This window comes from Ursus arctos, unplaced genomic scaffold (genome assembly GCF_023065955.2).
Source record: "Ursus arctos isolate Adak ecotype North America unplaced genomic scaffold, UrsArc2.0 scaffold_34, whole genome shotgun sequence".
NCBI lineage: Eukaryota > Metazoa > Chordata > Mammalia > Carnivora > Ursidae > Ursus > Ursus arctos.
The window spans coordinates 27,567,990-27,595,611 of record NW_026623030.1 but is presented as its reverse complement, the minus strand read 5'-3'; the positions used below and the strand labels follow the sequence as shown (position 1 = coordinate 27,595,611).

The 27,622-nt window shown below is 47.9% G+C and overlaps 1 protein-coding gene across 1 annotated transcript in view; it reads right to left on the bottom strand.

The window, feature by feature from the left end:
• Nucleotides 1-14,460: 14,460 nt before the first annotated feature.
• Nucleotides 14,461-27,622, bottom strand: part of LOC113266805 (transmembrane protein 132B-like) — a 58,013-nt gene continuing 44,851 nt past the window's right edge. Inside the window, 6 exon segments of the mRNA XM_048221274.2 lie at nt 14,461-14,723; nt 14,726-15,635; nt 16,519-16,712; nt 18,618-18,794; nt 18,797-18,823; nt 18,826-18,869. Of these exon segments, the coding sequence (XP_048077231.1) occupies nt 14,461-14,723; nt 14,726-15,635; nt 16,519-16,712; nt 18,618-18,794; nt 18,797-18,823; nt 18,826-18,869 (1,615 nt within the window).

The following is a 27,622-nucleotide window of genomic DNA, read 5'->3' as shown; positions in this document are numbered from 1 at the left end:
GAACAAAAAAAAAAAAATAAAGGAAGGGAGAAGGTTCCAGACTTATTTCCCCTCCCTTAGTATATGCAAATCTGTGTTGGATGATTTTTTGCCAACTTAACCCCACCCCTACTCCCTTCTAATCCTAAGGACTACTTTTTAGAGATCTCTTCCAATGACAGGAAATCAAACCAGACAAAAATGAGGCAAAAGCCATTATCACTGGGAAGCAGGTAAGTGTGGTGGCCTCCCAGTGCTCTGGCCAAGCTCAAGCCTCTGGTCAGACTTCTCACGCTCAGTCTTTTTCCATCGCTTCAGGATGACGTCATTGGTGACTTTGCCTCTGATTCTCCCACTGCAGCTTCCAGACCTTCGTCCTCCTGTTCGACCCACAGTCCAGTTCCAGGATTAAACCCTATTACTTGTAACAATTGCAGGGGCTGCTTTCCTGATACAGATACAATAGCCATGTTGATACAATATTCTAAAGGATGTCTTTCCCATTCTTTGTGCAATATTTTTGTTTTATCAGAGTTTCATCCCAAGAGATTTTACATCCATATAAGTTTTCCTTGCACCCTCTTTTTGATGCTAAAAGGACGAGATTTGTACAGGACAGCGAAAGGAAGACTGTGCTAGTGAAGACCGTGGGATCACGGGATGAAGGGAGTCAGGCACTGGGAATGAGCAAGAGACAAGTGTATTCATTGTAGATGTGTCCAGGGGCAAGGCACAGAAAACTCAGCCAGCAGTTCCCTAAACCATAAGAAAATGTATTTTTTACTTTAGAAGTCTGGAGGTGAGTTCAGAATTGGTTTCTTCATCAAGGTCCTGGATCCCAGCCATCTTTCCCATCCTCCTTCCAGAACTCTACAACGGGATGGGAAGACAGAGGACAGTAGAGCTTTCTTGCAGGACAATAATTATCAAGAGAAAAATAGTACCCAGAAGGCCTCAAAAGACACCTAACTTTTGGGTCTGATTGGCCCAAACTGGATCATGCAACCTGTCTCCGGCCCATTCCCTGGCAGGGGAATGCGATTACCTCCGCGGAAAGAAGCCAGTCACCATCCATCCGCTGGGGTGGGCAAGGGGCTGGTGCTGCCCACCACTGCGGGCTCCCAACCTGGCCCACCCCAAAAGGGGGAGACCTTTCTCTTCTCCAGGTGCTCAGGCATCATTCTGGGGGATGCAACGGGGGTGTCATGGTGACTTAGCAATTCACTTTCCACGATCCTGTGTCCTTCTGGCCACATCAAGGAAAAGTCATGTTTGGTGCGTGTGTATCCATAAATCCTTCCTCATCCTCTGGAATCTCCCTTTTGGACATCAAGGACACAGACCTGAGACGCGAAGCCTCATGCGGGTAGCAACATCTAGGTTGCAGTGTTTTATATTTATTCTATTTATTTCCATAGTTACCTACTATGGAAATATTTTTGAGAAGCAGATAGTTTTCCATCCATAGTACCCATTCATAAAAAAATTCCTTTTTAAATACATTTAAGTACAATAAGACTTTTAAAGTAAATATGACATAGAAAATAGTACAAATATTGTTGCAATTATGCGAAAAATGGTAGCAATGCTCAACAGAAGATTAAAAATAGGAAAGTGTTGTTTAAAGATTAGCAAAAAAGGTTTGAGAGAGAAATAGGTCTACAGTTCAACTAGACCCATCAGGAAAACCTGAAAGCTGCCTCTGGATTAATTTTCAAAGCAAGCAAACTCTAATACAAAAATATAAGCTCTGTGCCAACTTTTTCTTCCTTCCGACAGCACCTCACCACTCCACAATAAATCTCCAAACACACACATTGTTGCAGATTGAAACATCAAAATACTGCATCGGTTCAAAATCCATTTGAGCCAACCAAGGCACTTGTTAACCGCTGCCATAATTACCATTATTTCTGAAGACAGCCTGATCTATTCCCGGCATCATTAACCATATTGATTTCTTATTAAATTTGGAACTGAAATGACAGAATTCATAAGTGAATGCATATGTGTATATAACACACTTTCTTTCTTTCTTTCTTTCTTTCTTTCTTTCTTTCTTTCTTTCTTTCTTTCTTTCTTTCACAGAGAGAGAGACAGCCAGCGAGAGAGGGAACACAAGCAGGGGGAGTGGGAGAGGAAGAAGCAGGCTTCCAGCGGAGGAGCCCGATGTGGGGCTCGAACCCTTAACACCAGGATCACACCCTGAGTCGAAGGCAGACGCTTAACGACTGAGCCACCCAGGCGCCCCCCCCCCCACACACACTTAACACACACACAGTGTTTCAGTAGTGTTTCTTAATCTCTGAGGCACAAAAACAAAACTTATTTTAAAAATCAGGGTGAGTAACGTCAGTATTTCCCACCCAGAAAAACCGGCTTCATCCCATATTTTTAAGCCAGGCTCAGAGGCGTAAAAGTATTGCTTCTGGTGAGCACCCATCTTATCGGTGTTTTCCAGAGTGTGGCTTGCCCCACCAGTGACGCGTGATGTAACTTTAGGTGATGCCCAGAAAACATTAAATTTATTTCCTATCGGGTTTTTCATGTCGGTTCTCTTCCAACAATGCTTGTTATTACGTCGAGGAGAACATCTCATCCTGAGAATGGAATGTCTTCACCGTCTCCACCACCTACCGGTTTTCCTATTAGTCAAAGACTGATCGAGCATCACGCACAGCATCCTGGGTGAGAATCAGAATCTAGAAATGGACACTCCTTTGTACCAGCTGGAACGGGTGGCTACAACGAACATCTGAAGGAACAGACGATGATTCGCTCACGCAGTGGGTGGTCTGGGGGGGCACAGGCCCCGGGGTCCTGGATCTGAGCCTGTGCACAACTTGTGGTTTTTCTTACATGGACACATGTGGTGTCTGGGCTTCTCTCATGAGATGCTCACACGTCAGCCTTCCAAGCAGGAAGGAGGTGAGCAAGAAGTCTTTTCTTTTTGAAAAGCTTTTTTCTACCTTGGAAAGTTTTTTTTTTCTCTTTCTTTTTTTGGCTTGTCTCTTTTTTTGTTTCACTTTTGTGTATTTGCTTTCTGAGAAGTTGCACCCCTGACTTCCCTTTCTGCGTCTCTGGCCTCTCCTGGGTCCCACATCCGTACACCAATCACAGGCAAGGGGGGAGGGGGTGATGGTACCTGACGGGCTCAGGTGCTCGGCTTCCTTCCTCAGGACTGGGAGTGAGATGTGCGGTCCTCGGTACGAAACTGGGATTGGCTGACAGGGAAAGAGGAAAGAAGCCTTTTGGTTGGCAAGGAATAGAGTGAGCCTCATGGATTATTTGTTCTATATTTTTCCTTTTAACTTCCACTTACCACAACAGCAAAAAACAGAAACTGGAGGTGATCTGAAGCACTACACTGTAGAAAGGTGGTTGGGATGTGTGTGGGAAGGGGTGGTTATGGCCAAAGTCTCGATATGATTCTGGAATGTCTGACTCTTGGGAGGTGTGTGTGTGTGTGTATAATTATATTTTATGGGTAATTAGTACAGGGTTAGAGAATTACTTAGAGAGATCCCAAAACCTAAAAGAGGCCCAGCTACTCTACTTCTCAATTTTGCTGATAGAATTCCCTACCTTGAGAGTCTTTCTGACCTCCTTTGTCAATGGCATGTGACTGAATCCTTGCCAAAATTACCAGAGAGGAAGTCTGATGGGGGAAAGGGGAGAAGCTTGAAATAACTTCTATAAAGATATTTTTCATTAATTACAGAGACACCTGAATTGTCCTGCTTTTAAATATGGTCATAATAGGATGTGATGGTAGGAGCTCTAGCAGCCATTTTGGGGCATGAGGTGACAAACAAACTAATAGACTAAAGAAATTGGAGTGCAGGGATGGGGAAATCCTGGGTGTCTGAAGACATCTGAGAGCTTCTGAACCAACCATGTGACCACTCAGCTTTAGACCTCCTGTTCTATGAAATAAGAAACCCTATTTTGTAAATCCTTCTACTTACTAGTTGATGGGCACGGATACAAAGTTGCATTGGATGATTCCTAATGAACCTGAGATTCTGATGGTGAAATTCTAGAATACATAGGTGAATCTATTTTATATAGGTGAGGAGCATATTCTGGGTTTCTACGTAGCTTTCCAGAAGTCCTAAAAAACAAAACAAAACAAAAAACAACAGGGCCGCACATTTCTTATTGCTTTATCATGAAAGTAACCTTAGCACCACCACCTTCTCTTTGCCCGTACCACTGTCAAACGCTTTTCCGTGCATAGGTAAGAATTGACTTACTTCATGACATAAACTCAGCAAAGTATACAGACCCCTTCCATGCCTCTGTTCAGCATTTCAGAGACCTGAGGTGGCTGTGCAAGGCAGACAATTTCAATAAGGAAAGATTGCTAAGTGCAGTCAAAGCCATAGGGACGTAGAACTGAGTTACGGGGTCAGAGAATCTGGCTTGTTTTCTATTTCCAGTGGAAAGCACTACTGAATACCACAGTCTTCCCGAGTATCTCGTAAGAAAAATTAAAAAGCACATTTCTTTTTGTCAGCTTGATAAGTGACCCTGTAAAAATCCCCTAACTCCCTTTGCAGACAAATATGAAAATTACTTTCCAGTTTAGATATGTTTATTCTTCCTTTAAAAAAAAAAAAAGGTGAATCCTAGCTCCTCTCAATAGTTTCTATGATTTTACTGGGTTTATAAAAAGTAATGATTTTATTAAATTGTAAGACCATGGCAGATGGAGAAACTATAATTTGGAGAGATTAAATGAGCTGAATTTTATATGCCTGTAGCATTTAAGGCATTGAAAAATAACAGAATAATTGGAAAACGATGCATTGTGGACACCAGCCTATTTCTCAGCTGAACAGCTAATAATCACTCCTCGCAAGGCTCCAGATGTGCGTGTTTCCTCTAATAACGGGGAGTTAAAAATAACATTTCTAATTCCTCCTCCAAGTGCCGATCAGCTGCCCCACTGCTGCCAGGCACCCCTGGGAGGGGACGTTGTCGGGCGTCTTGAAGCCGCTCCCCGACAATAAATAAATCAGCGCGTTCATCACATTATTCAAATGCAGTCTTAATGACTTGCTCCGAACTTTTCCCGGCGGGCTCCTGGGTGCTGGTCTTCCAGCTCACGACATCGTGCTCAGTGGACGGGCCGCTGGAAGGGCTGCTGGATGAACGTTTACTAGCGCTGGCTCTTCGCTGGATTCCGTGTCCGGGGTCGCTAGCAGAGCCCAGCTCCCGCTCCCCCGCAAACCCAGCGCCTCTCCTCGCCTCCTTCTCTGTGGGCTGAGCAGCATGGTGCGGGCTCACGCTTCTAGTGCCGGAGGGACTGACTTAGATGGCTCGCTTTCCACGTGTGGAGATGACCACAGCCTTACTCGGGCGGAGCTCTGGAACGGCGCAGGGGGAGACGGCCAGCGGTCCCCTGCACTCTGTTTCAGAGCGTAGCGGGCCCCACGGACTGTGTCACGGTCCCAAGGGCAGTGACAGACTCCCGATTTGGGGTTTGGGGAGTGAGCCTTGGGATGGGAGGAAGTGTGGAATCTTAGTTTTGGTTCATCCACCAGAGTGCTGGGCTGGTGGGCGATTTCTAACTGCTCGGATTCCCCTCTGGAAAACGAAATACCGATAGGCTGACCTAGCTGCCTCCATGGCTTTTGAGGAATCAAAGGGACAAGATAAGACGCACCTGCAAATTGAAGTCGACTTCTGCCTCCTCCTTGTGGCTGCGGAGGCCCCAGGACTGGGAGGTCCCACGGCGAGACAGAGGCCAAACCCCGCGCTTTGACACCCTGGGGTGCCAATGGATGAGAGAAGAAAACACGGTAATGATATCGGAACTGTAACTTTGTCCACAGCACAGAATCCACTTCAAGCCCAGCCGCCCCCACCCCCCGATTCCACGTTTGACTGACAAGAATGCACACTGCATGTGACATGGGACCTTCACCCAAATATTTGTCTCCCATCGCCTCTTTGAAATTTCTGCAGAGAAGACAACGTCCCCCTGACCCTCCGTGAATTCGCTCTTCTGTTCAGGTTTACATAATAAACCACTGTGTACGGAAGAATTCACTTTGTCCCAAGTGAGGTCTGTCCTCCACCCTGGCTCCTAGCAGGGAGCCCCTAAAGCCTTAACATTTCCTCAGTGATGGCCCTGTCTATGTCGTGCATAGGGCCCCTTGGATCACACCTGAGAGTTTATGCTAATCAGACCACGGGACGGGGCGTGGCCAGGCCAGAAGGACCAACCAGCTGCTTAGAGGTTGGGCGGTGGGAGCCTGGTGACGTCAGCCCCGCCTCCAGCGAGGGCCAGGCTGGAGGTTCAAGCCCACTGGTGTGGTTCAGTCGTTGGAACCCGTGTATCGACGCCCCACACAGACTCTGGAAGCGCGGGTGAACCGCCTTGTTGGGGATGCTCGGTGTGTGTGGTCACACCTCACAGCTGGGAGGGGTGCGCTGTCCAGGGCTCTGCAGGGAGAGGTCGGCAGGAGCTCCACGTCTGGACCCCTCCCCGTGCGCCCTGGGAGCCCAGAACCAATCCATTGCGCTGAGACGGTAGCTGAGCACTTGAGGCCGGCAGCGAATCAGTACGTGGTCAGACAGCGTGGTGTTTACACACAGATCGTAGAGAAGCAACGTTGTCAGCATGAACGTGCCGTTAATACGGCATAAACCCCTTTTCTGCCAAGACCACAGATCATCTATAAAATATGAAGTGTCCTGCACAGTGTGTTAGAATCACTCCTCTCTCCCTGGGTTTGATCGTTTCTGTGCGAATTGATCCTGCACTCCCATCCCGCCCCTGCTGTGTCTTGGGGCTGTGCCTACCTCGAAGCCCGGGAGGCTCACCACAAAACCACCCACAGGGAGTGGGGAACCTTTAACTTGTTTTTGGAATTCAAGAAGGGGTCTGCAGTACGACACCTCCAGAACTCAAAGACAAGGCTCCCCGTGGAGGATACATATTTAAAAGGGTGTGGAAACCAGAAAGAAACCAGCACAGGCCACACGATGGTTTCGTGTCCTGTGCCACGAAGGAGCACCTGAGTCCTTCCACGGGCAAACCGTAGCATCTCTCAGCGCGTTGCTCGGCTGGCGGGGTTTTGCCCAGTCGGGCGCCTGGCTGCAGCCATGAAGGGCACGTCCAGCTCCCCTGCACAGGCGGGCAGGTAACAACCTTCAAAAGAGAAGAAAGAACTGAAAGGCCTGGGAGTGGGAGGTGTGTGCACAGCCCCGCGCTCTGGCCCACCCGCGCTCACCCACGATGTTCTCACAGTTGGGAAACACCTGCCCTGAGTCGAGGAGCCGTGGAACCCAGAGGAACAAGGACATTCCAAAACAGGACTGAAAGGGGGGAGGAAAGCCCTCTGTCAGGAAGCGGGAGAGGCATGGATGAAGGACTCTTTATAAGCAGTGCCGACACCTGCCATTTCGGTACGTTTCATTCATTGGGTCATACTTCATCATAAAACGAAAGGGTAGGTCCTTTCCAGTCTTGCAATACTATATCAGAATTGTGAGGGACCCCCATTTTTATGTGATTTCGGGCTGACGAAATAACAGGAGCAGTGGCAAGTCAGGGGTGACCTAAGCCATCCTGAACACATAGAACATTTTTAAATGGGTAGAACAGTTAGCCTCACACAGTGCCTGGATTTCAAAGCAAGACCCACGTCATTGTAAAGTGCAATTTATCCCAGTGAACAAAGAGGTGATTTCCACTCCCAGCCTCAGCTGCCTCTAGAGAGACAATCTGCAGCCTTAAATAAAATACACACATTTCATCTAAACAAATGGCCCAGATGAACCATTAAAACCAGAGTCATTTCCGTGCTTCTCCTAAAACACAGACATCGACTGGTTTTATCCATTGATAACATTCCAGCCTCCTTAGATTGAGAACGTGTATTTCCCTGGTAAAGTTTAAAGACCTTGGATGACTATTTCCCACCTACTGGTCTCCAGCCAAGGAAGGGTTTATATTAAACTCTTCCCTGCACTTTCCTCTGTATCTTAAGATTTCTAAAAACAAACAACTCTCCTACCACCATAATGCACATAAATTAGACAGATTCAGCAAGAAATCTTCAGGAGGTATTAAGAACTTCAATACCGGAAGAAAAATCGCAAATGCAGTATTTGTAGTTGGCACAGAAACTTCTAAATAAAATGCTTGTTCTTTTGTGAGTCTCATTGCAAACTTTCTTCCATTCTGGAATGCAATTGCTAAACATCCTATGTGCACACTGAGGTCTGGGAGGAACTCAGTGGTGGCTCAGCGCTCCTGCTTTCCATTAGAAAAATGGAAAGTGGATGAAGCTATTAGGGAAAGATATTTTTTATAAGTCTGAAATAATGCTGGTGGGAAGAATGGAGTCAGGAATTTGGGAGAGCTTTCTGATTCATATCCTGCCAGCTCTTTTGAAGCGGCAGGCACGATGCTTCATAGACTCGTTCTCAAAGACCCTCGACCACCAGTGCCCATTTACTCGTGGGCTCCTGTGGGGTGCAGAGCCAAGGCAGGCTTGGCTGAGGGGATTTATTAAGACCTAGCAAGCGATTCAAGCCCTGGGTTTCCAGGGAGATCTCTCTTTTCATCCTGAGAGCAAAGTGTGGCCTTTGCCAAAATGTCCAGGGTGACACCGGCAATTTCAAAAAGTGCACATATGGCTGAGAGCCCTTGGCAAATGCACCCACCCATCTTTTCAGCTGGGACATCTGCACAGTCTTCAAAGATTGGACCCGAATCCCCAGCTGTCTCGCGTTTTTCTTTTGCCTCTAGAGCTCTGTCCACCGTGCAGCACCGGCTCCCTGGGATCTTGGACCCATGCCCTGTCCCCATCACAAACACACGCACGAACACACAGAGACACATGCAGAAACACCCACATACACACAACTACACACACACACATACAAAAACACATGCATGCACACACCCAAGCCGTGCACAAGCACAGCTCAAAAGTGAAACAAAGGTTACTATCAGGTTGACACTGAATATTCCCGTCATCTGAGTTTAAATTTGGTTTGGTCCAAGAGGGATGTGAAAAACACCTGGACCTTTCCTGCCTTTAGCGCACTGGGTCATCTAGCTACAGAAAACTTCTCTCTGGGCGGCTGCAGGAATAAATAAAATGCTTCTTTTTAAAAAGATTTTATGTATTTATTTGAGAGTGAGAGAGTGAGGCACAAGCAGGGGGTGCAACAGAGGGAGAGGGAGAAGCAGACTACCCTCCGAGCAGGACCCTGGGATCAGGACCCGAGCTGAAGGCAGGTGTTCAACCAACCGAGCCACCCAGGTGACCCAAATAAAATGCTTCTTAAAGGTGAAATTTCCCAGTATTTTTAAGACTTTTAAGTTCACACTTATATTTTCTGATTTGAAAAAAAAATCATCAATTTTTTAGATGGGAATATTGTCAAATCATAGGGATGTTTGCTTTGGCCTCCACACCAACTACCTGGGTAACCAGAAGCATAGGACCAGTTTACTGACCCCAGACAACCTGCATCTATCCGATGTGGTCAGTCCTATCTGCCAAAACCCCAGTGCGGTGGGGGAGCGGGGGGCACTGGGTGTGTGGTCAGCACTGCAGGGAGCCTGGAGGACTCCGTGGAACTGGGTCTGGACAGCAGCACCGGCAGCCAAACCAGCTGCTCGCCTCCATTGCAGGTCTGAGCCTGACCAGTAATGTCTTCTACTGAGCCCTGACTTCATCCCAGATCGTGACTCCGAAGTCAGTATTTGAGCGTGACTCCCCTTCCCCGTCCTTTTAAATTAGCATTCTTTGTAGACTACGGGCTGATGCATGCTTTCAGTCAGGTGTAGTTTGGACTGGGGAGATGGCCATTTAGTTCAGAAGGCATTCATGCTGCGTTCACAGGGACAGAGAAATGGGTTGAGGCTTTTGAGTGGAGAAAAAAACGGTTTCACTACTGTCTTGAGATGGGAGGCCATGTCCCTCTGCCACTGCTACTGGATGGGGTTGCACCCTGATGGCCCCATCTGTGCTGCCACCCCCACATTCTGCTGGTGAAACAGGGTGAAACCAGCATTCTGCTCAAAAGACACAGAGGGCAGACTTCCACGTCACCTAACACTGTCGCAATAAAACTTGGCTACTGACGTGGCAGTGAAACCAATAAGCCCCTTTCTGTTTGCCTCGATGTTCTGTTTCCCGGTCCTGGAGAGACTTAAGGATGGTTTCCGTCTGGGATTAACTTGGTCCGTTTGCAAAGCGAAAGTGAGGAAATCCGTTTCTCTCTGTACACATGGTGTTTCCTGGGGGGCCTCTGGGTGCTGTTTGTCCCCAGGGAAAAGGTCAAGTGTCTTCGGTTCTTCCTCTCTCCTGACTTAGTGCGTCTGTGGATTTCAACTCCACTGTCTCCATGTGGCTGCTGCTTCCCATTCCCATATTCCGGTCTCCAAAACAGCGCCCCATCCAGACCAGGGGGACAGACCTCTGGCATGCACAGCGTTCTAGGTGGTACTGTCTCATAGAAGCACCTGTACCTTCCACGCTTCAAGGACGCACGAAACCGGGCTGCTGTCAAGGTGAGGTGGTACTGTCTCATAGAAGCACCTGTACCTTCCACGCTTCAAGGACGCACGAAACCGGGCTGCTGTCAAGGTGAGTTAACCAGGATTAACCTGAGCCACTCCATCCCGGAGTAATGGAAGGGACTTTATCGATACCACGCTTTGGGTGGAATTGTTTCTTCGGACCCCCAATTTGAGTATCTCAACCACTAACATCCTGCTCAATTTAGGCAAATGGTGTAGGACCCCAGGGAGCTGCATTTCAGAAGTAATCATTCATGTCCATTCTCCATGCGGGGTTATGCTTCTCAGGATGCGACGTCTGTTACGCGGATGGAAAACAAGAGTGAATATAGCCCATGGCTTCTAATTAGCAAGAAACTTCCAGAGCAGATATAATGCCAGGGAAATTTTATTAACTTGATGAGCGTTGATGCCAAAGTTCAGCGAAATTTAGAGTCCCTGTGGTTTCATACCAAAATGTTTATGCTTTTGCTTCTTAACAAATATGACACCCCCCGCAGACATAGGAGAGAGGGGGGCAGTTGAGAAAAGGGGATCCCAGCCCCCGTCCAATTTTTGGCTTTATGCTGCCTGGGTTTTAGCACAAGCAGCAGATGTGACTGACCGGGAGCGACTGTGTCTCACTGAGCTTCCGCACAGCCTCTCTCCCCACAAAGCCCTCTTCAGGGAGGTGGCTCCGATCCCGGTTCCGATGGCCACCTCTGTCCCGGGTCCACATTCTGAGCCTGCCCTGACCAAGCCAAGCCTGCTCGCCGGGCTGCTTGCAACAGGCTCCTCACCTGGGAGGTGACATCTGCTGCTTCTCCACCCACCACGCAAACCCGCCAGCCCCCAACCCTACAAAGTCCCCTTTCCAGGGGACATGCCTGGCTGACTGTGCATGACTCATCGGATAACATGAGTTTAGATGCTTCTATTTCAGAAGCAAATTCCCGTTCCGGCTTGAGCCAAAAGTCAAGGATCCAAATGGAGATAAGATAACTTTGAGAAGGCGCAGACTTCATTTGAATAATGATGTTGGAATTAGCATATACTGCTCTCTGCTCGGTGGGGCCACCTCTCCAGGGAACACTGCAAAACCGCACAGCTACCCCAAGGCTAATGAACAAGCCCTTCCTACAAGTGCGAGCCACCGTTTTCAAACATCTTTGTTGTTGTTGTGAGTGGTTATTTCTGACCATTGCATTTTGTTTTCTTTATACACGCATATGTTTTCTAAATAGTTTACAATAGACAGCCATGTCCTTGACAATCGTGAAAACAATGCCTTAGAGGCTCTATGCCCACAGGGCAGCATCTTTTAATTTTACACCAAATGACTCTGGGCTCCTGGCTTCATTCTTCAGCTCAATTTTTGAAAAAAATCAAGCTTCGCCAGCCTCACTTCTTGACCCCAGCGGTAACACGAGCAGGACCCAGAACTCTAGCTCCTGGGGACAGACTCAGCGATGGGCCCCTGTTTATAAACACGCAGGCATGCTAGAGACAAGAGATACAGGAAGATCACAGGGGAAGCTGGTGCAGATGGTCCCTCCCAGGGATGACCGTATGGAGAGCACGCCGTGCTCTACTAGGAATACCCGAGTCATCGGCGTTCGGGGTCACAGAGCACCTCAGACCGCTCTGCAGCACCTTCCCCCTCCCGCTCCTGCAGACTCCGTTTCCTCGAGCTAGTCTTCAGATGTGCAAGTCCACTCTTGCTGTCCTGTGAGCTCGCTGGGAGCACAGCCAGGATGGAAGGCTCTCACAACTGAAGCAAATGACAAGACATCGTCTATCCCACCGATAAGGGGGCAGAGGCGGGAGGGAGCACCGCTGTTAGGATAAGAGGGTTGCATCTGAAAGACAGTGTCAGAATAATAGCGTTTCTGGGGCAGCCATTCTCTGCTGGGTGCTGCCCTAAACTCCTTCTTTCATGCTAAAATTTGTATGACAAAATAATTTGAAATCATAGAATAATAATGAGGTGCCAACGTACAGGCCGCAGGTATTTAAGATGCTAGCTTTGTCATTTCCGCTTAAGATCTGCCTCTTTTAAAGAAAGAAAACATTACAGGTTCAGCCGGAAAGTAAAATTTTTAAGAAATCTGAGTTCCTGTCTTCCGCCCTCGGACCATTGCTACCATTCACCTCTCTCGTATGGAAGCATACAGAATCGAGTACGTTGTTGCTGCTATTATTAAACAGATTGTTATCTGTTACATCAATTAAGAATGAGAAAAATTAGAATTTTTATTATACCTTCCAGAAAGTTTATTTCTTAGAGATAAATGGCTGAGCAGAGACTAAGAAGGGCCATTTCAGCCCAAATCCATCTCAGCAGCTATCCCAGCTTCGTAATAAAAATTGTACTTAATCTTCCTACCCCCAATTCCTTTACTTCAGACCATTCCTGTGGTTCCTCCAGTAACATTTTATAAGTTATGCAAGAACCATGCAATAGGCAATTTCTTTCTTCTTTGCCGCTGACTTACAGCCGCCATGTTTTTCCTAACAATGGCTTGATCTTGGAATAGCTGTTTGGTTTTGTGATGTGTGTGTGTGTGTGTGTGTGTGTGTGTGTGTACGCCCCTGCCAGTTATTCACCTCCCTCCCCTGCATATCCTGTGAGTGTGTTGTCTCTACCACAAAAGCGATTTTGAATATCTTACTGGTCATCGTATGGGTGGACGTCTACACACTGGGACATTGGACGATCATTCTATTTATCCTTTTTACTCTTATTCACACAAATGGCAAGCTTCATCTGCGGCTGTTTCCTTGGCAACTCCTTTTCTGTACCTATAAATACTATTTTTAGAGTTCAGATGGGGTGCAAAACATCAAGGCTCATATACAGTGCTTCATAAACACAGCCCAAAGTAGCTTGAGAGACGGGACCCCCGAGAAGTAAGCCCCATCAGTTCCCCCATGAAGTTACAGCGACCAGAGGAAACAAAATAAACATGTTGGTGATGTCAACACTTCCCCAGAATTCATGTGGAAAAGAAAAGCGTCACGTACAACTTATTTGTTAAATAGCACTCCTTTACTGACACTCTTACATTAAGTAAAACCTCTTGTCCCATTCAGATACAAGACATTTCCATAAGGAAAACGGGGACAGATAAAGTAGGGGTATGAATGTACATACTGACTCTGAACAGTGACGTGATGACAGGTGAGGTAAACCGACATCCAGGATGGACACTCAGTAAACAGCAAGACGTGACGGATCCCAGGCAATAAAACTTACACGGCAGTCAAAAATGATCTTGAAGACAGGACCAGTTTTTATTCCCTGTTCATGTTTGTAAAAGAATTCCAGAAGCCAAAGAAACTAGTTTCCCAACACACGCAGGGCAGGGAGTAGGGTGAGGGGAATGAGGAGCCAAACGTACAGGCGTTCACTGTCACTGTTGTGCAGTACGTGCCCCTGGCATCCAGCTGCACCTCAGTCCCAGCCCTTTGCATACATGCATCAAGAGCAGTGCTCACTGCAAAGAGGGGCTACATTCAGTTATCTTTCACATATGTCTACGCTCAGGGTGTGAACAAGTAATGTCCACTGTGATTTAGAAAGACCTAAGAATAGAAATATCAACTCCCCAATTCTTTCCTACTCCAGTGTGCCCTGAGACAACGAGTAACACCCATAAGTTCTAGGGTCCTTGTATTAGCACTGAGCTGGTCCCAGGAAGTGGGTAAAAATGTTGTCCCAGGAGGTTCCCAGTATCTCCTTGTAATTGACCTAGAGGCACATCACATCCGGGCTTCTAACCCGGCTGCTATAGCTCTCCGGGCCTCTGCACCTGCTCACAAAGGGATCCCCCCCCCAGACGGCCCCAAATGAAGCTTTGCTAAATCATCCCCTATTGCTGAACAAACTCACTGCTCCACCGTTCAAAAAACAGAAGGCATAAAGGTGAATACAGACGTAAGAAAGGAGTTCACATGTGGTCTTGCAGCCTTTCCATATAGTCTCTAAGGTCCCGGGGGCCCCCCAGCCCGGTGTCCTGGCAGACCCACTTGATGTTGTCCTCACTGTCAAACAGGATGGAGTTGGTGTACGGGCCGCCGTCCTCCGGGAGGATGGTGGTGTAGGAAGTAAACTTGACTCTCTTCCGCTTTGGGCCTGATGGGTTTATAAGCTCACTTTTAATGTCTTTCTCATAGACATAGTCAGAGGGTCTAAGCAGTTGACTATGAAAGTCTTCTGGGAGCCGCCGTTGAGAAGGAAGTTCCTCTCCTCGAACTGCAGCCCCCTGTCTATCATGGTCGTGCACTCCTCCGATGAGAGGGTGATGTCCATGGGGTTCTCCAGAAGTTCCACTTCATTCCCAAGCCAGACCCAGTCATGGGAATGGGGGATGTTGTCTTGTTCGCTCACAGCGAATCTTTTGTGTCTGTATTTCCAAGCAAATGCCACACAGTTGGTCAAGAAGACCAAAATGGCCAGGCAGAAGACACAGAGCAGAGCGTACATGCCGATCTCCAAGTCAGTTAACCCCCTTGAGGTCACTGTCAGGTCACTGGGATTACTGGGTTCCGGTAACTTCCCTTGAGTGGGGAAGCTTGTGAAGGCATCTGGACCGCCACTCTTGAGTGACTTCTTATCCTTTCCTTCCTGGGGAGACTGTGGGGTTGTGCTTTTGTTGCTACGTTCCTCTTGGCCAACAGAGGCGCCATGTTGGAACCACTCCTGACCTGCTCTCTCCTGGTTTCCCTCACGCTCGATGGAATTGCTGAAGTGGTCTTTGTATTCCCGACTGATGCCCTCAATATAGTTGCTGCTTCCTTGGTGCTCATCAATATTTGGTTCAAATCTGACCTTGACATTTCCTTTCCCCACGGCAAGAACACTCTTCCTCTTGGTCTTCTGACAGGGCTCACTAACCATCATTTCTAATATAATCAAGGGCCCTTGCCCTTCACCCTGTGCGACCACAATCGGCCATCCGGACGGAAGGTTTGCCTGGACAGACACCACCATTTCATGCAATGATGACACAGCAACTGAAAAATCCTTGGGATCGTAAATGTCTAAGGGTGTCACCGAACCATCACTGAACAAAATTCCGCGATTCAGAAAAATGAAGTTAAGCCTTATGCTGTAATTTATTTCCTTCAAGTCTGTAAACACGGACACAAATTTATAAACCACACATGTGGTTTCTTATGAGATATGTTTTCAATACACAGGCAGAGAACAATAAATATGTTTTAAAATCTGGATCGGTTGCTATCATACATTAAACTGGCATAAATAATGGGCTGTAAATGCACTGGTGTGAGGGGCAAATTTGTGTACCGTAGTGAACGCAGTCCTGTGTATATCAGCTTAGTGAATGTCATAGAACAGAATTTGACTCTGAATTTTCCAAAGAGTTTGGAAGATCACATGACACATCTGAATCAATTTCAGGTGCAACTAGTCAGGCTACGGCTCGAGATGATATCACTTCAAGCATCCTTTATTAGAAAGACATGCTCATTTGAAGTATCTGAGAAAAGATGTATTATGGGGACTGGCATGCTTGAGAGACACAATGACCTTGGTATAATTCGACTGGATTTGCTACAAGTTTAAAGATGGAGCAGAGGTTTAAAGTTGCCCATAATGAATATAAACCAACAGATGTCTGGGGCCTCTTAGCCATACTTCTTTAAATAGCAGAAATAGAACTTGCCAGTATCAATTATTCCTTATATTAGAAAGGAGAACACACGTGATCCTTTGGTCATGGTCTACCAGGAGTCCCCCATCACAGATAACCCACTGCAAAGTGGTATTTGGACCCAGGGTTAGTGTGTAAAATATATAAGAGGACAATTTATCCAAAGTACTGAGCACTTTTCTCAGAGACAAGACAGACCGGAGAGAAAGCAGAAAGAAGTTTCAAGGACCCCCCGTCCTAGCTACAAGCGCTCTCCTGATCTCCTCCGCAGTGTGAGAGGGAGGGATGTGGTCTCAACTGACCGGGGACAAAAGGACCCTGGAATCCCACCTGCTGCGGGGCCTGGAGAACGTCCTGGGCAGACACCGTCGAGACGATGGCTCTCTTGTCCGCTCTGTGAGGCTGCAGGGCAAGGGACAAGCCGGCCACCAGCTGCACGCCCAGGTCCGCGATGGTGACGCGGTCATCCAGCACGATCGCCGTCTTCTCAGCCAGGATGGAGTCGGACAGAGGTGAGAGCACCTTCAAAGGAAGCGAGCAGGCTCCAGTCTCTGCTGCACACGTCATTAAAGGGGGAAAAGGAAAGAAAAACGTAGAATGATTACCGAAAAAAGTGGGGCTTTGTACGCAGATGATGACTTCATTTCGATCACTTGTTTGTCACCCACCCTTTAAACCCCAAAGTGCACTCTCGGTGCTAAATGAAAGTCTCTAAAAAGTAGGAACTAACTCAGAGCAAAAAAAGCAAAAAACTGCCCTTCCGTTTATCCAGCTGTGGTGACAGATGCAGGGAAAGTCAGCTGCCACATTAGCAGGAAACCTTCCTCCCAGGGACGAGCTATGGCTGAAGTGTCAGAACCACCCTTTTCTTTGGGGGACTGCTACCTTTTTTAGCCCCCGAGAAACACTGTGCTCTAAAATCCAAGATTATCAGAAACTTTGCTCTTTGAAATCCTGTCGTCAGCCAGAATGAACCTCTCTCTCTTGCCTTGAGGACCTAAGTCACTTTGACACAGAGAAGCAAACCTGATTTCCAACACCCGGGCAGGATTTCAGATAATGCAACACTCCCCACGCATGTGAGTTACGCATCGCACTAGCAAGCAGGACCCTGGGTCCACGGCGGGTCCGGACTGATGCCGACAGCTCCGCATCTCCTGAGCTACCCACACTCTGCTGGATTAGAATCTGACCTGCCCTCAGCCCTTGCCGGCTTCCTATCAGACTCTATCTCTTTGGTCCAATACGATTTCCCACATTTCCTCTGAGTGTGGTATCCTAAGAGCAGTAGGGCAGTAACCTGACTCTGTCAGACAACAGATTTGCACCCGGTGATCTGAGGACAGATGGTCTGGAGCTAGGACAACTTGCTGAAATGCAAATGGCTTAGAAGAGCATTTTTTTAATGTTTAATTACACCCCCCATTAAAAAACAAGGAACTATAAATAGATCAACCTAATATATTTTACTTCCTTTGATTTATACAATATTAGTCATTTGTTTTCTTCCAAGAGCTTGATTTAATTTAGTGATAATTCCCCCAAATTAAAGAATATTACCTCCCTGCTGGTGTTGGCCCATTAGAGCACAGAAAATGTAACATTTTCCTCAAAACTAATAGCTATATTTTGACAATCTTTTTACTAAAAATATTTAGAGAAATGGTGTCTCGCCTTCTTCCTCTGCTTAATTTTTGCTCTTTGAGTAGTCCGATGTTTATAACGTCATAATTGTAGATCCTGGCAGCACCATTGAGCTCGCTGGGAAAATTCAGTGCAAAAAGGAATCTTAATGGCCTTAGAAAGTCATTTCACCTCATAAAACATCAATTTGCAACCAGAGTGATTCAGACCTGGACTAATGCAATATCAATAAAGCAGCTTTTGCAAAATCACATTTGGGCGATCCCTAAATTGTGATGTGATAAGGAATATTTAAACACTTTGTGAAGATAATGATCTGCTCTATAATCTCTCCACAGCCATCCTAGTAAAATTAACTGTGAAATATTTTCAATAAGCGTCTAAGAAAAGAGAAAGCATGACATCAGGGAACGATGCGTGTGCGTGTAAATAAATACGGCAAACCAAATGTGTCCCGACATCGCCAAGCGCCCTGAGGTTGACAGCCGCTAAGACCAGGGACAGAAGTTCGCTTTCACTGCCTGTCGTCACACAGCATCCCCTGGTGAAGGGGTGAGGACTCTGATCTCAAGAGCGTCTCTAATTTGCAGGAGCTTCTCTGTGGTTAAGTAAACATGAATTTCTGAATATGTGGTCTAAAGGCTGATGGATTCTGTGTGTTGTGTCCATGCCTCCCGCCCATGTACAAACAGACACGTGCACAGGAGGCCTCACACGAACGTGTCCGACACAAGCAAAGAACGGGCTGAGTATTTGGGGAAAGCGTCCAGCAGTGCATTAAAGCCGCACCGTGGTTACCCCCGGCTCCCGGCCCACCAGGGTCCGGCCGCCCTGCAGCTGCGCGATCCTCGGCTCCTCCACCTTCCTGAGACCGGCCACAAGGTCAGTGATGTCGAACTGCCAGTCGGGGCCCAGCAGGGAGCTCAGCTGACCCACGTCGGGCGCCTCGGCCACGAACTGGTGAGGACGCGCACCGTGGCGTGCTGGTACTGCCCTTCCTCTCCTCGTCCTCCTCGTCCTCGCTCTCGCAGGTGGGCCTGGGGCACAAACGAATCTGCTCATCATCAGGGGTGTTTCAAATATCCTCAATTTTCCAGCAACCGTGGGGCTGCGGTTCTGAAATGATGGGACCTGGATCCTCTCCCGGCCAAACGTGTGTGTCCACGGATTCACTCACAACGTCTTCGGCCATCAGGCAAGAGGGGTGTTTTCCCGGTGCCAGAGCTGTGTGCTTCCCGCCCAGAACTCCAGAAACAAAGACACGGTCTCTTGCCTTCAACCTGTTTTTGCTCAAGGGCAAGATCCAGCCAGCCGGAGAGGAGGCCGCAGGATGAAGAGGGGGTCAGCGGTTCCAGACTTCCCTGCACTGTGGCATCGCCCTGGGGTGATTGCGCTGCCCCGTTTCAGCCCACGGCAATGTAATCAGGGTGACTCGGGGTCCGAGCCGGGAATCCACATAATTCAAAGGGCCCTGGCGATTCCAATGGACAGCCGTTTGGGAACCAGTAGTCTGAGCTCCGGCATGTAACACAATTAGCCCCACTGCCCTGCTCCGCCCTCCCTCAGACTAGGGACGTGGGCGCGCAGATTCTCGTTCTCCTCCCCTGGGAAATCGGGGCTGCCCACCCCTGCTGCGGTTGGAGCAGGAAAGGGAACGACACGGGCCACGTTGGCTGGCCTGAGACCAGCTCCCGAGCAACAGAATTTGAGAGAGATTGTGTTATTAACATTGCGAGGACAGGTGCTAGGGGACATCTCAGCGGAGCTCAGCTCTGCTTCCAGGGGAGGCCGGAATCGGTGTGGTTGAAAGGGGCTCATTACGAGCAACAAAACACAAAGGTCCACCTCCTGACCCTCCACTGAGGACAGAAGAGCAACTATGACAACAAAAGATGCTCGAAGTTGCTCCTAGCGCTCAGAAAACGCCGAGGGTTTGGGGAGCCGCGAGCCAGGAACCACAGACCAAGACCCAAACACACATTTCTTGTAAATCACGGTATCACTGGCGGGGTCCACGTGGCGTCAGCTCTCGGGGGAACAGCGACGGCCACCATCCCTGCGGTCACTTCGCACATTTACCTGGTTTCCAGCCACGGGGCTCCTGCCAGCTGCCCAGCGTCCCCAGCGGGGCATCAGCAGCTGCCCAGCATGCACAGCCCGGCACCCTTCCCTCACGACGCAGGACCCCGCTCTCGTCTAGCATCAAAATCCGCCCGACGGCCGCGCGGGGAAAGGAGCAGAGTGGCCATTAGCGGCCCACACTGTCTCGTCAAATAATAGCAGCCACTTAAGGGCTGTCAGACTTCATAGGACATAAACGCTTTCCTCTCTAATCCACTTTCTGTTTACACACGGGATAGGCACTTCATCCCCTCATTTCAGCTTTTCTTCTGCCTCAAAAAATCAGATCCTCAGCCCCAGGCAGTTATCAGCTCCCTCATTAGGCCCCCATGCTGGGGAATTCATTGCCTCCGAAACGCTTGATTCCTTGAGCTGATAGCTGTTTCTAACGTCAAGGCAAAAACCACCACGGAAATCACTTATTTATGATGATATTTGGGAAAGTTGCCTTTTCTTCTTTCTCCCCCCAGGGTGTTTATACTGGGTGTCTCTTTACAGACTCCGCTACACCTGTTACGGACGAGCTATTATAAAAGCAAATGTATGTTGCTGTGTTTTGCTTTGTGACGATGTTAGCAACCACGGAGCTGCAAGCACGCTGCTCTAACGTGGGCCACTGCCGGTTCCTGATCAAATGTTTGGATAAAGGGAGCACAGGCCAGCAGCTGGGAAGGGGAGCAGCGGGGATAGGGAGCTCGGAATCTCACTCACTCACTCCCAAACTCTATTCCCCGCTCTTCAGCCCCAGGGAAGCCAAGGCTCCCAATTTGTCAGCAGAGGTCAGAAATCTGGCCTTTTTAAAAAAATAATAATAATAACAATAACTTTTGTGGTAAGAACATTTCACATGAGATCTACCCTTCTAAATCTTTAAGTGTAATAAATAACACATATGTTTTCCAGACCAAATGAAACATATTTAAGGAACAGATTCACTCATAGGAGTAAGAGGTTTGGGAATTCAGGCTTCAAGGTCACCCCCACCAGAAGTTCTCGCAGACTATTCAGGTCGTGACTCTCCCCTGGATGTGATGTGAAACCCCCCCACCACCACCACCGATGTTTTTCTGGTTTCCTCAGAGCAGTCGCTGTACCACCTGCTAAGATCAGTGCAGCCCACAGGAAGCGCTCACTGCAGGTCTCAAGCCCCCCCTGGCCTTAGGTGGGGCGCAGGACAGGTAGGGAGAGAGAATGAGTCACCCAGGTTCAGCCCAGGGTCTGAGAAAGGATTCTAAGTTGATTTCCAAGTACTCCATTAGTGACAGTCTAAAAGACAAAAGCAAACCACACAGAAAACAAGACTTCTTCCTGACCCTGAAAAATAGTAAGTACTGGGTCCCTCCCAGTTTCAGCAGAGCGAGACGTGTGTCTTCAGGAAGGTGGTATTTCAGAGGACGCTCAGACCACAGGAAGGGGATCTTCTTCCCGCGGTCAAGGGCACCCCCACTCCCAGCCAGAGCCTCCTGACCCCTCATGAGAGATCCCCCCCCCCAGCCTCAGGGGCAGGGTCCTGCAGAGGCCCACACACCCTGCAGGTGGGAGGGCGGACGCTTCCCCCACTGGAAGAGGACCCTGGGCTTCTCTCCATTGCCTCCCCTGCCCCCACAACAACTGTTTCCATGTGTGTTCATACGTGTAACGTGTGCATCCCCACTGAGGTTCTCTGCCCTTCACTGCACATTTTTCTAATCCCATTCACTGCTTTCCTTTTACTTCTCCAGGCTCTTTTGGTTTCCAGTATCATTTCTTCATTACAAGGGGCCGGGCTTCTTGGAGGCAAGGATGCTTGTAGGACTGGGGCAGGCAGTACATCTGTCCCCCTTCCTGCATTTCAGCAGGTGATCCTCCTCTGGCTTCTAGCCTAGCTGCTGGGTCTATGCCGTTCATCTCATCACGTGGGTAATTGTCACCTCCCATCATCAGCCGGAGAGGGGAGGTACTGCTTATGCACTCTGTGTGTGTGTAGTACACATGTATAGTAATGACATATATAAATACAAAATGGAAGATATAATGATACATATTGTATATAGTAACACGCTATATACAGTATATATGTATTGTATATAATTTGTATGTATGTTTTAATGAATTATTGTGCACTTCCTGTGTATTTTACATTTATATGACATATAAATGTGATCTTTGCATGCATTATATGAATTACAGATTCATTATGTATATTTATGTTATATAGCATAGGTATAAGTCTATGTATGCTTTATGGGTTATTGTGTATTTCATGTATATTTTATATTTAGAGAACATAAATGTTTTACCGTACATGCATTATCCATATTTAGGTTTATGTATAGATAAAGTCCTTGGATTACAGAACACGAGTAGGAAGTGCTATTATCATTCTCAGCTGCCTAAGAAGAAACTCAGGACCGGGCAGTACGAGTAATGAGCCCAGGGTCACGGAGCTGTGCGTGGCAGAGCCGGGACCCACACCTGCACGCCTGCTCCGGCATCTGCACCTTTCAGCATCACACGGTTATCTGGAAGAAAGCAGGAGTTTAATCTGTGTGCCCCCCTCCCCCCAGTTTGCCACTGTATCCATCTGTCTGTTTCAGTTGCAAGAACCTGGCCATGCATTATTACAGCTCCTCCCATCACCCCGCGTGCAGCCTGCCAGATGTGAAGCCACATGTCAAGGAAGAAAAGCTACAGAATCCGATGGTATGTTTCTCACCCACACACGAGAAATGCATATCCCTATATGAAGATGTGCAAACTATATAAAAGAAATGTAATGGTCCTTTTTCATCCAAACCTAAAGGATAGTTAATATTCTTTGCAAAAATGATTGCTTAGCCTCTGCCACTTAAGGAGCACTGAGATCAGTTTTTGGTTTTGCCTCTATTCAAATAGCCACTGAAATCCGAGCAGGGCTAAAGCCGCCACTCTACGTGGAGCGCTTCCCATGCACTGGGCACTGTTCGTAGAACTTAATGTGCACTGTACCCATTTAATCCTCATGGTACTTGTATAAGGTCAAGTATTCTTTTCTCATTATGCACCCAACGAAGCTCAGAGAGGCCAGTTCGTCAGGGGTACAGAGCTAGCAAGAGGCTGAGTCAGGATTTGGGCTCCTGCCACCTGGATGCAAAACCAGTGTTCCTAACAAGTTTGGGTTAATAGCTCAGCACAAATACACAGGACAGAAGCCATGGCCTTCTCTCTCAGGCAGTGTGGACCCACTGAGACGCAGGAAAATGAGCATGCAGAGAGAACTTTGCGATCGATCTCCACGGTCTTCCAACTAAACTCCCAGGGTGAGGGGGCAGGATCACCAGCTCAGTGCAGCAGCTTGGATCAAGGGAAACTGAGCCCACCTGGCTCTCCCTTGCCTGCCTGTGTCCCCAGGTCAGACACTTACTCTCCTGAGCACTAAACATACAGAGTACGCAACAATTAGTAAACTCATCGGGGTTCGGTATGGGCAAATACAATTTTAAAATAAGAAAAACTGATCTATTTGGAGAACGTGTATGAAATGGATTAGATCTGCTTGGCTCTGTAAAATGGTAGAATTTCTTTCTGTCTTTGCAATTTCTGAGCAAACCACTATGATTCACATCCCATTCTGGTTTAATACTGACTCCATAATGCCATTGTTTTCTTTCTCCCCTACTTTTTTTGGTGAGGTTTTCTGAGTTGGTGGAAGATACTGTTTATAATCATATTTCCCTAAAGCTCCCGTGGGGCCTGCGGGGGTCTGGGGGATGAACATGTTCACCGGCGGTCTTCACCTCCAACCTGCAAGAAGGGTCCACTGTTCACCTTAATTCGAGACCCACAACATCTTCGAGAGACTCCTGAGACCTCGCTCAGTCCACCTCCATTAGAGGGCACAGAATCTTTCTGGATTCTGTGTGATGGGCCCTCACTATGAGAAACCCAAGACATGTTAGTCTTTTTCCTCCAAGGTAAAAGCTCAGCCCCCAAACACTTTCGATAACGTTTCGCTATTTCTAGATAAGTATCTGCCAACACTTATTCCTCGTCGAAACTTCACAGCATCCCGGGCCAAGGACTACAGCTCAGGACAAAGTTTAGCAGATGCTTATTTGCAGGATGTTTTCATGTGAGCATCTCATCTCTGAACTCGGGGGATTTTAAAAGCACCACCAATGCTTGTTAGCTTAGGAAAAGATCCAAGCCCTTCGCATTCATCAAACGGTGCCCCAGAAGGGATCAGGAGCTGTTTATCTGGAGAAAGCCCAGCATATGGCGCTGCCCGGCTCCCCGCGCCCGCCCGACTGCGCTCACCGGGCCTGCTGCACAGAGACGCTCGTAATGAGGTTCCATTGGCACAGATGTTGAAGCCAAAGCTTAGACGTTCGAAGTTTGCACATAAATTAGTCACACGTACGCACACAAACACACATAAGGTATTTTGGCAGGATAAACAGATTTTCAAGGGGGAAAATAAGAGAGAGAAAGTTCCGGAGCATTTTGCAACTTCTATTAAAGCTACACAGGAAATTTCTATTAGGATAAAACAGCACTTGGAAAATAGGAGACTCGTGCATTGTTTATACACGGTATGAGGCATCAAGAGCAGAGAGTCTACTTCTGTGATTCCCGGGACCGACCGAAGTAAGTGCCACCAGTGGCCTCTCAACCACCCATTCTACAAAGAGACTGGGAGAGGGCCTTTGAAGACCCAAGTGGACAGACCCAGCAGACACAAGACATGTCCCTCGTTGCCAGGAGAAGGCCGGCCCTCCAAACTCTCACTCTCACTGCGTATCTCCACAAAAGAACCAGGCATTCAGGATCTAGCCAAGCCCTGGTGTCCCGGGGGGGGGGGGGGATTTCTCGGTGCATAAGCACCATGCTCAGCATTATAAAATGCGGTACCATTGATGAAGCTTGTGTTCTCTCCGCCACGAATAGAGACTCATGACACCCCTGCCTACAAGAGATTTTCTGAGCTGCCTGAGAACATTTGTCTGCAAGCACCGAGCTCCTCCGTTGCCATAACCTGTGATTCAATTCACAAGAAGGTAATTTGACCATAAAGTCTCATGAATAAAGGAGTGGCATGAGGTACTGATCGGACTAGGTAAGCCAGCACAACACAGCACAACACAGCACAACACAACACAACACAACACAACACAACGCGGCACAGCCCTGCATGGCCCCAAGCCACACACAGCGCCAGGTCTGCTGAGATGCATCTGGGGATATCGAGACCAGGCAAACTGGAATGAGCATATCTCACCCAAGAAAGGCAGCCAGCATACCTAGAACGAATTGCTTCCATGGAGGCATGTTGGCTCTGCCCTTTGAGGGCACCCGATTTTTTTCAAAAGAGGCAGGACATCCAGGTTGAGAGTGAAATCTATCAGATTTCGACACTGGCTGCTAATAGGAAAACAGTGAGACGTGACCCTGGCCAAACAAAGCAAGTCTTGGGACTGTATTTGCCTTAAGAATTGCTGTTTTCCAGTCTTGAGCATATGCTTTCCTTGACAGTGTGACTGCAATGCCCAGCAAAGGAAACTGAGGAAGGAAACTGTTTATTTTTTCAAGGTATGAAACTATCTGGTACAAATGTGCACCTTATTGATACGCTGGTCCAATCCTTATTAGACACTTCTCCGGGCTCCCACAGGTTGTAACAGAAATGGGAAAGTTTTCATCACTTTGGTGAATGTTGCTGGATCCTTACAGGCTCTGGGGAGGGAGGGGGCGGGGCACTTGCCCTGGGGAAGAATCTGGATTCTGGGGAGAGGTGTGCAAAGATCAATGAGTGATGTCTTCCTTGGACGGGTGCTAGGGAGCTATGACATGTGTGTCTCACCTCTACCATTTCTGCTACAAATTCAAGTCCAAATTCCTTAGAAGGTTCTGAAGGTTCTTCAAATCCTAATGACACAAAGTTTCCAAGATGCTTCTCGGCAGCAACGATTGGCGTCTTCATCCCTTTTACCCGAGCCAAAAATCACAGAAGCAGTATTTCAAACCAGTAATGTAGGATCTGTTACTCTCCCGAAAACCAACTCTCTCTCTTTTGAGGTAGTAATCCTTAGTTATCTGCACACCCATCTCCCCTCATGGACAGAAGGGGACCGCGGCTTCAGATCCTCCATGGTTTTCCTCTCGTGGAATCTGCTTATGTGCTCATGAGAAGTCAGCTGTGATTTTTTAAAAACCCAGACAAAATTCACATAGCATGAAATTCACCTTGTGAAGTGTACAAGCTGGTGGGTTTTTAGTAGATCCACAGTGTGTAAAAATCACCATGTACCTTTAGAACACTTTCACCACCCCCAGAAGAAACCGCACACTCATTAGACGGCACTCTTCCGTCCGCACTCCCCTCCCCCACCAGCCCCTGGCGACCACTCGTCTGCTTTCTGCTTCGGCAGATTTTTCTATACTGGACATTTCATGTAAATAGAATTCTACAATATGTGCCCTTCGGTGCCTGGGTCCTTCCACGTAGCATCACGTTTTCAAGGCTCATTCATGTTGTAACAGAGATCAGGGCTTCGCTCTTTCTACAGCTGAGCAGTGTCTTTGATGGATATAGACCGAATGTGCTTCTCCAACCATCAGAAAATGCGCATTTGGGTTATTTCTAATTTTTTGATATTATAATGTTGCCATGAACATTTATGTACGAGTTTCTGTGCAGACTTCTATTTTCATTTCTCTTGGCTATATACCTAGAAGTGGGATTTCTAGGTCACATGAGAACTCTACCTTGAAGATTCCGAGGGTCTGTGAAACCATCTTCCAAGGGAGTAGCACCAATTGACGTTCCCAGCAGCAATGTCTGGGTATCCCAATTCCTACACCCTCGACAGCCATGATTCTGAGAACAAACCCTCACACGTAGTACGAGCTGTTGTATTCCAGACTTCTCCACCCATCCACAAGAAAACATTCCAGTATCTTCTTTCTCTGGGTTATCTGTCAAAAGGAAGACTTCTCCACTGGGAAGGATGCATTACACGTCAGGGACCTCCTGCAGAATCTTTGGTGACACCGAAGCACCAGCTGAAGTATCGATTAGGTTCTGTTGATCAATTCCGACGTCACTTCCTTCAAATACCCACATATCAACAGAGAATGCTCTTCTTAATGAACCAGCTGGCGTCGGCAGTCATTAGCGGTGCAGTGAACATACGACGGGGTAGATGCATGATTGGGTGATGACCGAATAAATGCATGATAGATGGATGAATGAACAAGCTCACTGAATATTTACCGAACACCCCATAGGAACCAGATGCTGTGCCAGACGTGGAGACAGAGCGAGCAAGACACACGTGAGAGCTCACAAAGGTCACGCTCTGTGGTGGGAGATGGACAGAACGAAGCAAATAAACTAGCTGAAGGGGAACGTCGGCTGGTGGCAAGTGCCATGAAGGAGGTGAGCAGTGTAGTGGCTGGGCAGGGGGTGGGAGAAGCGGGCAGGATCCCGATCTCATGGCCCTTGCACTCAAGGTCATGGGATGGAGGAAAGAGAGGGTTCGAGGGTATTATGTCTCCTTCTGAGTCCTTTTTTTTTTTTTTAAAGATTTTATTTATTTATTTGACAGAGAGAGAGACAGCCAGTGAGAGAGGGAACACAAGCAGGGGGAGTGGGAGAGGAAGAAGCAGGCGCCCAGCGGAGGAGCCTGATGTGGGGCTCGATCCCAGGACC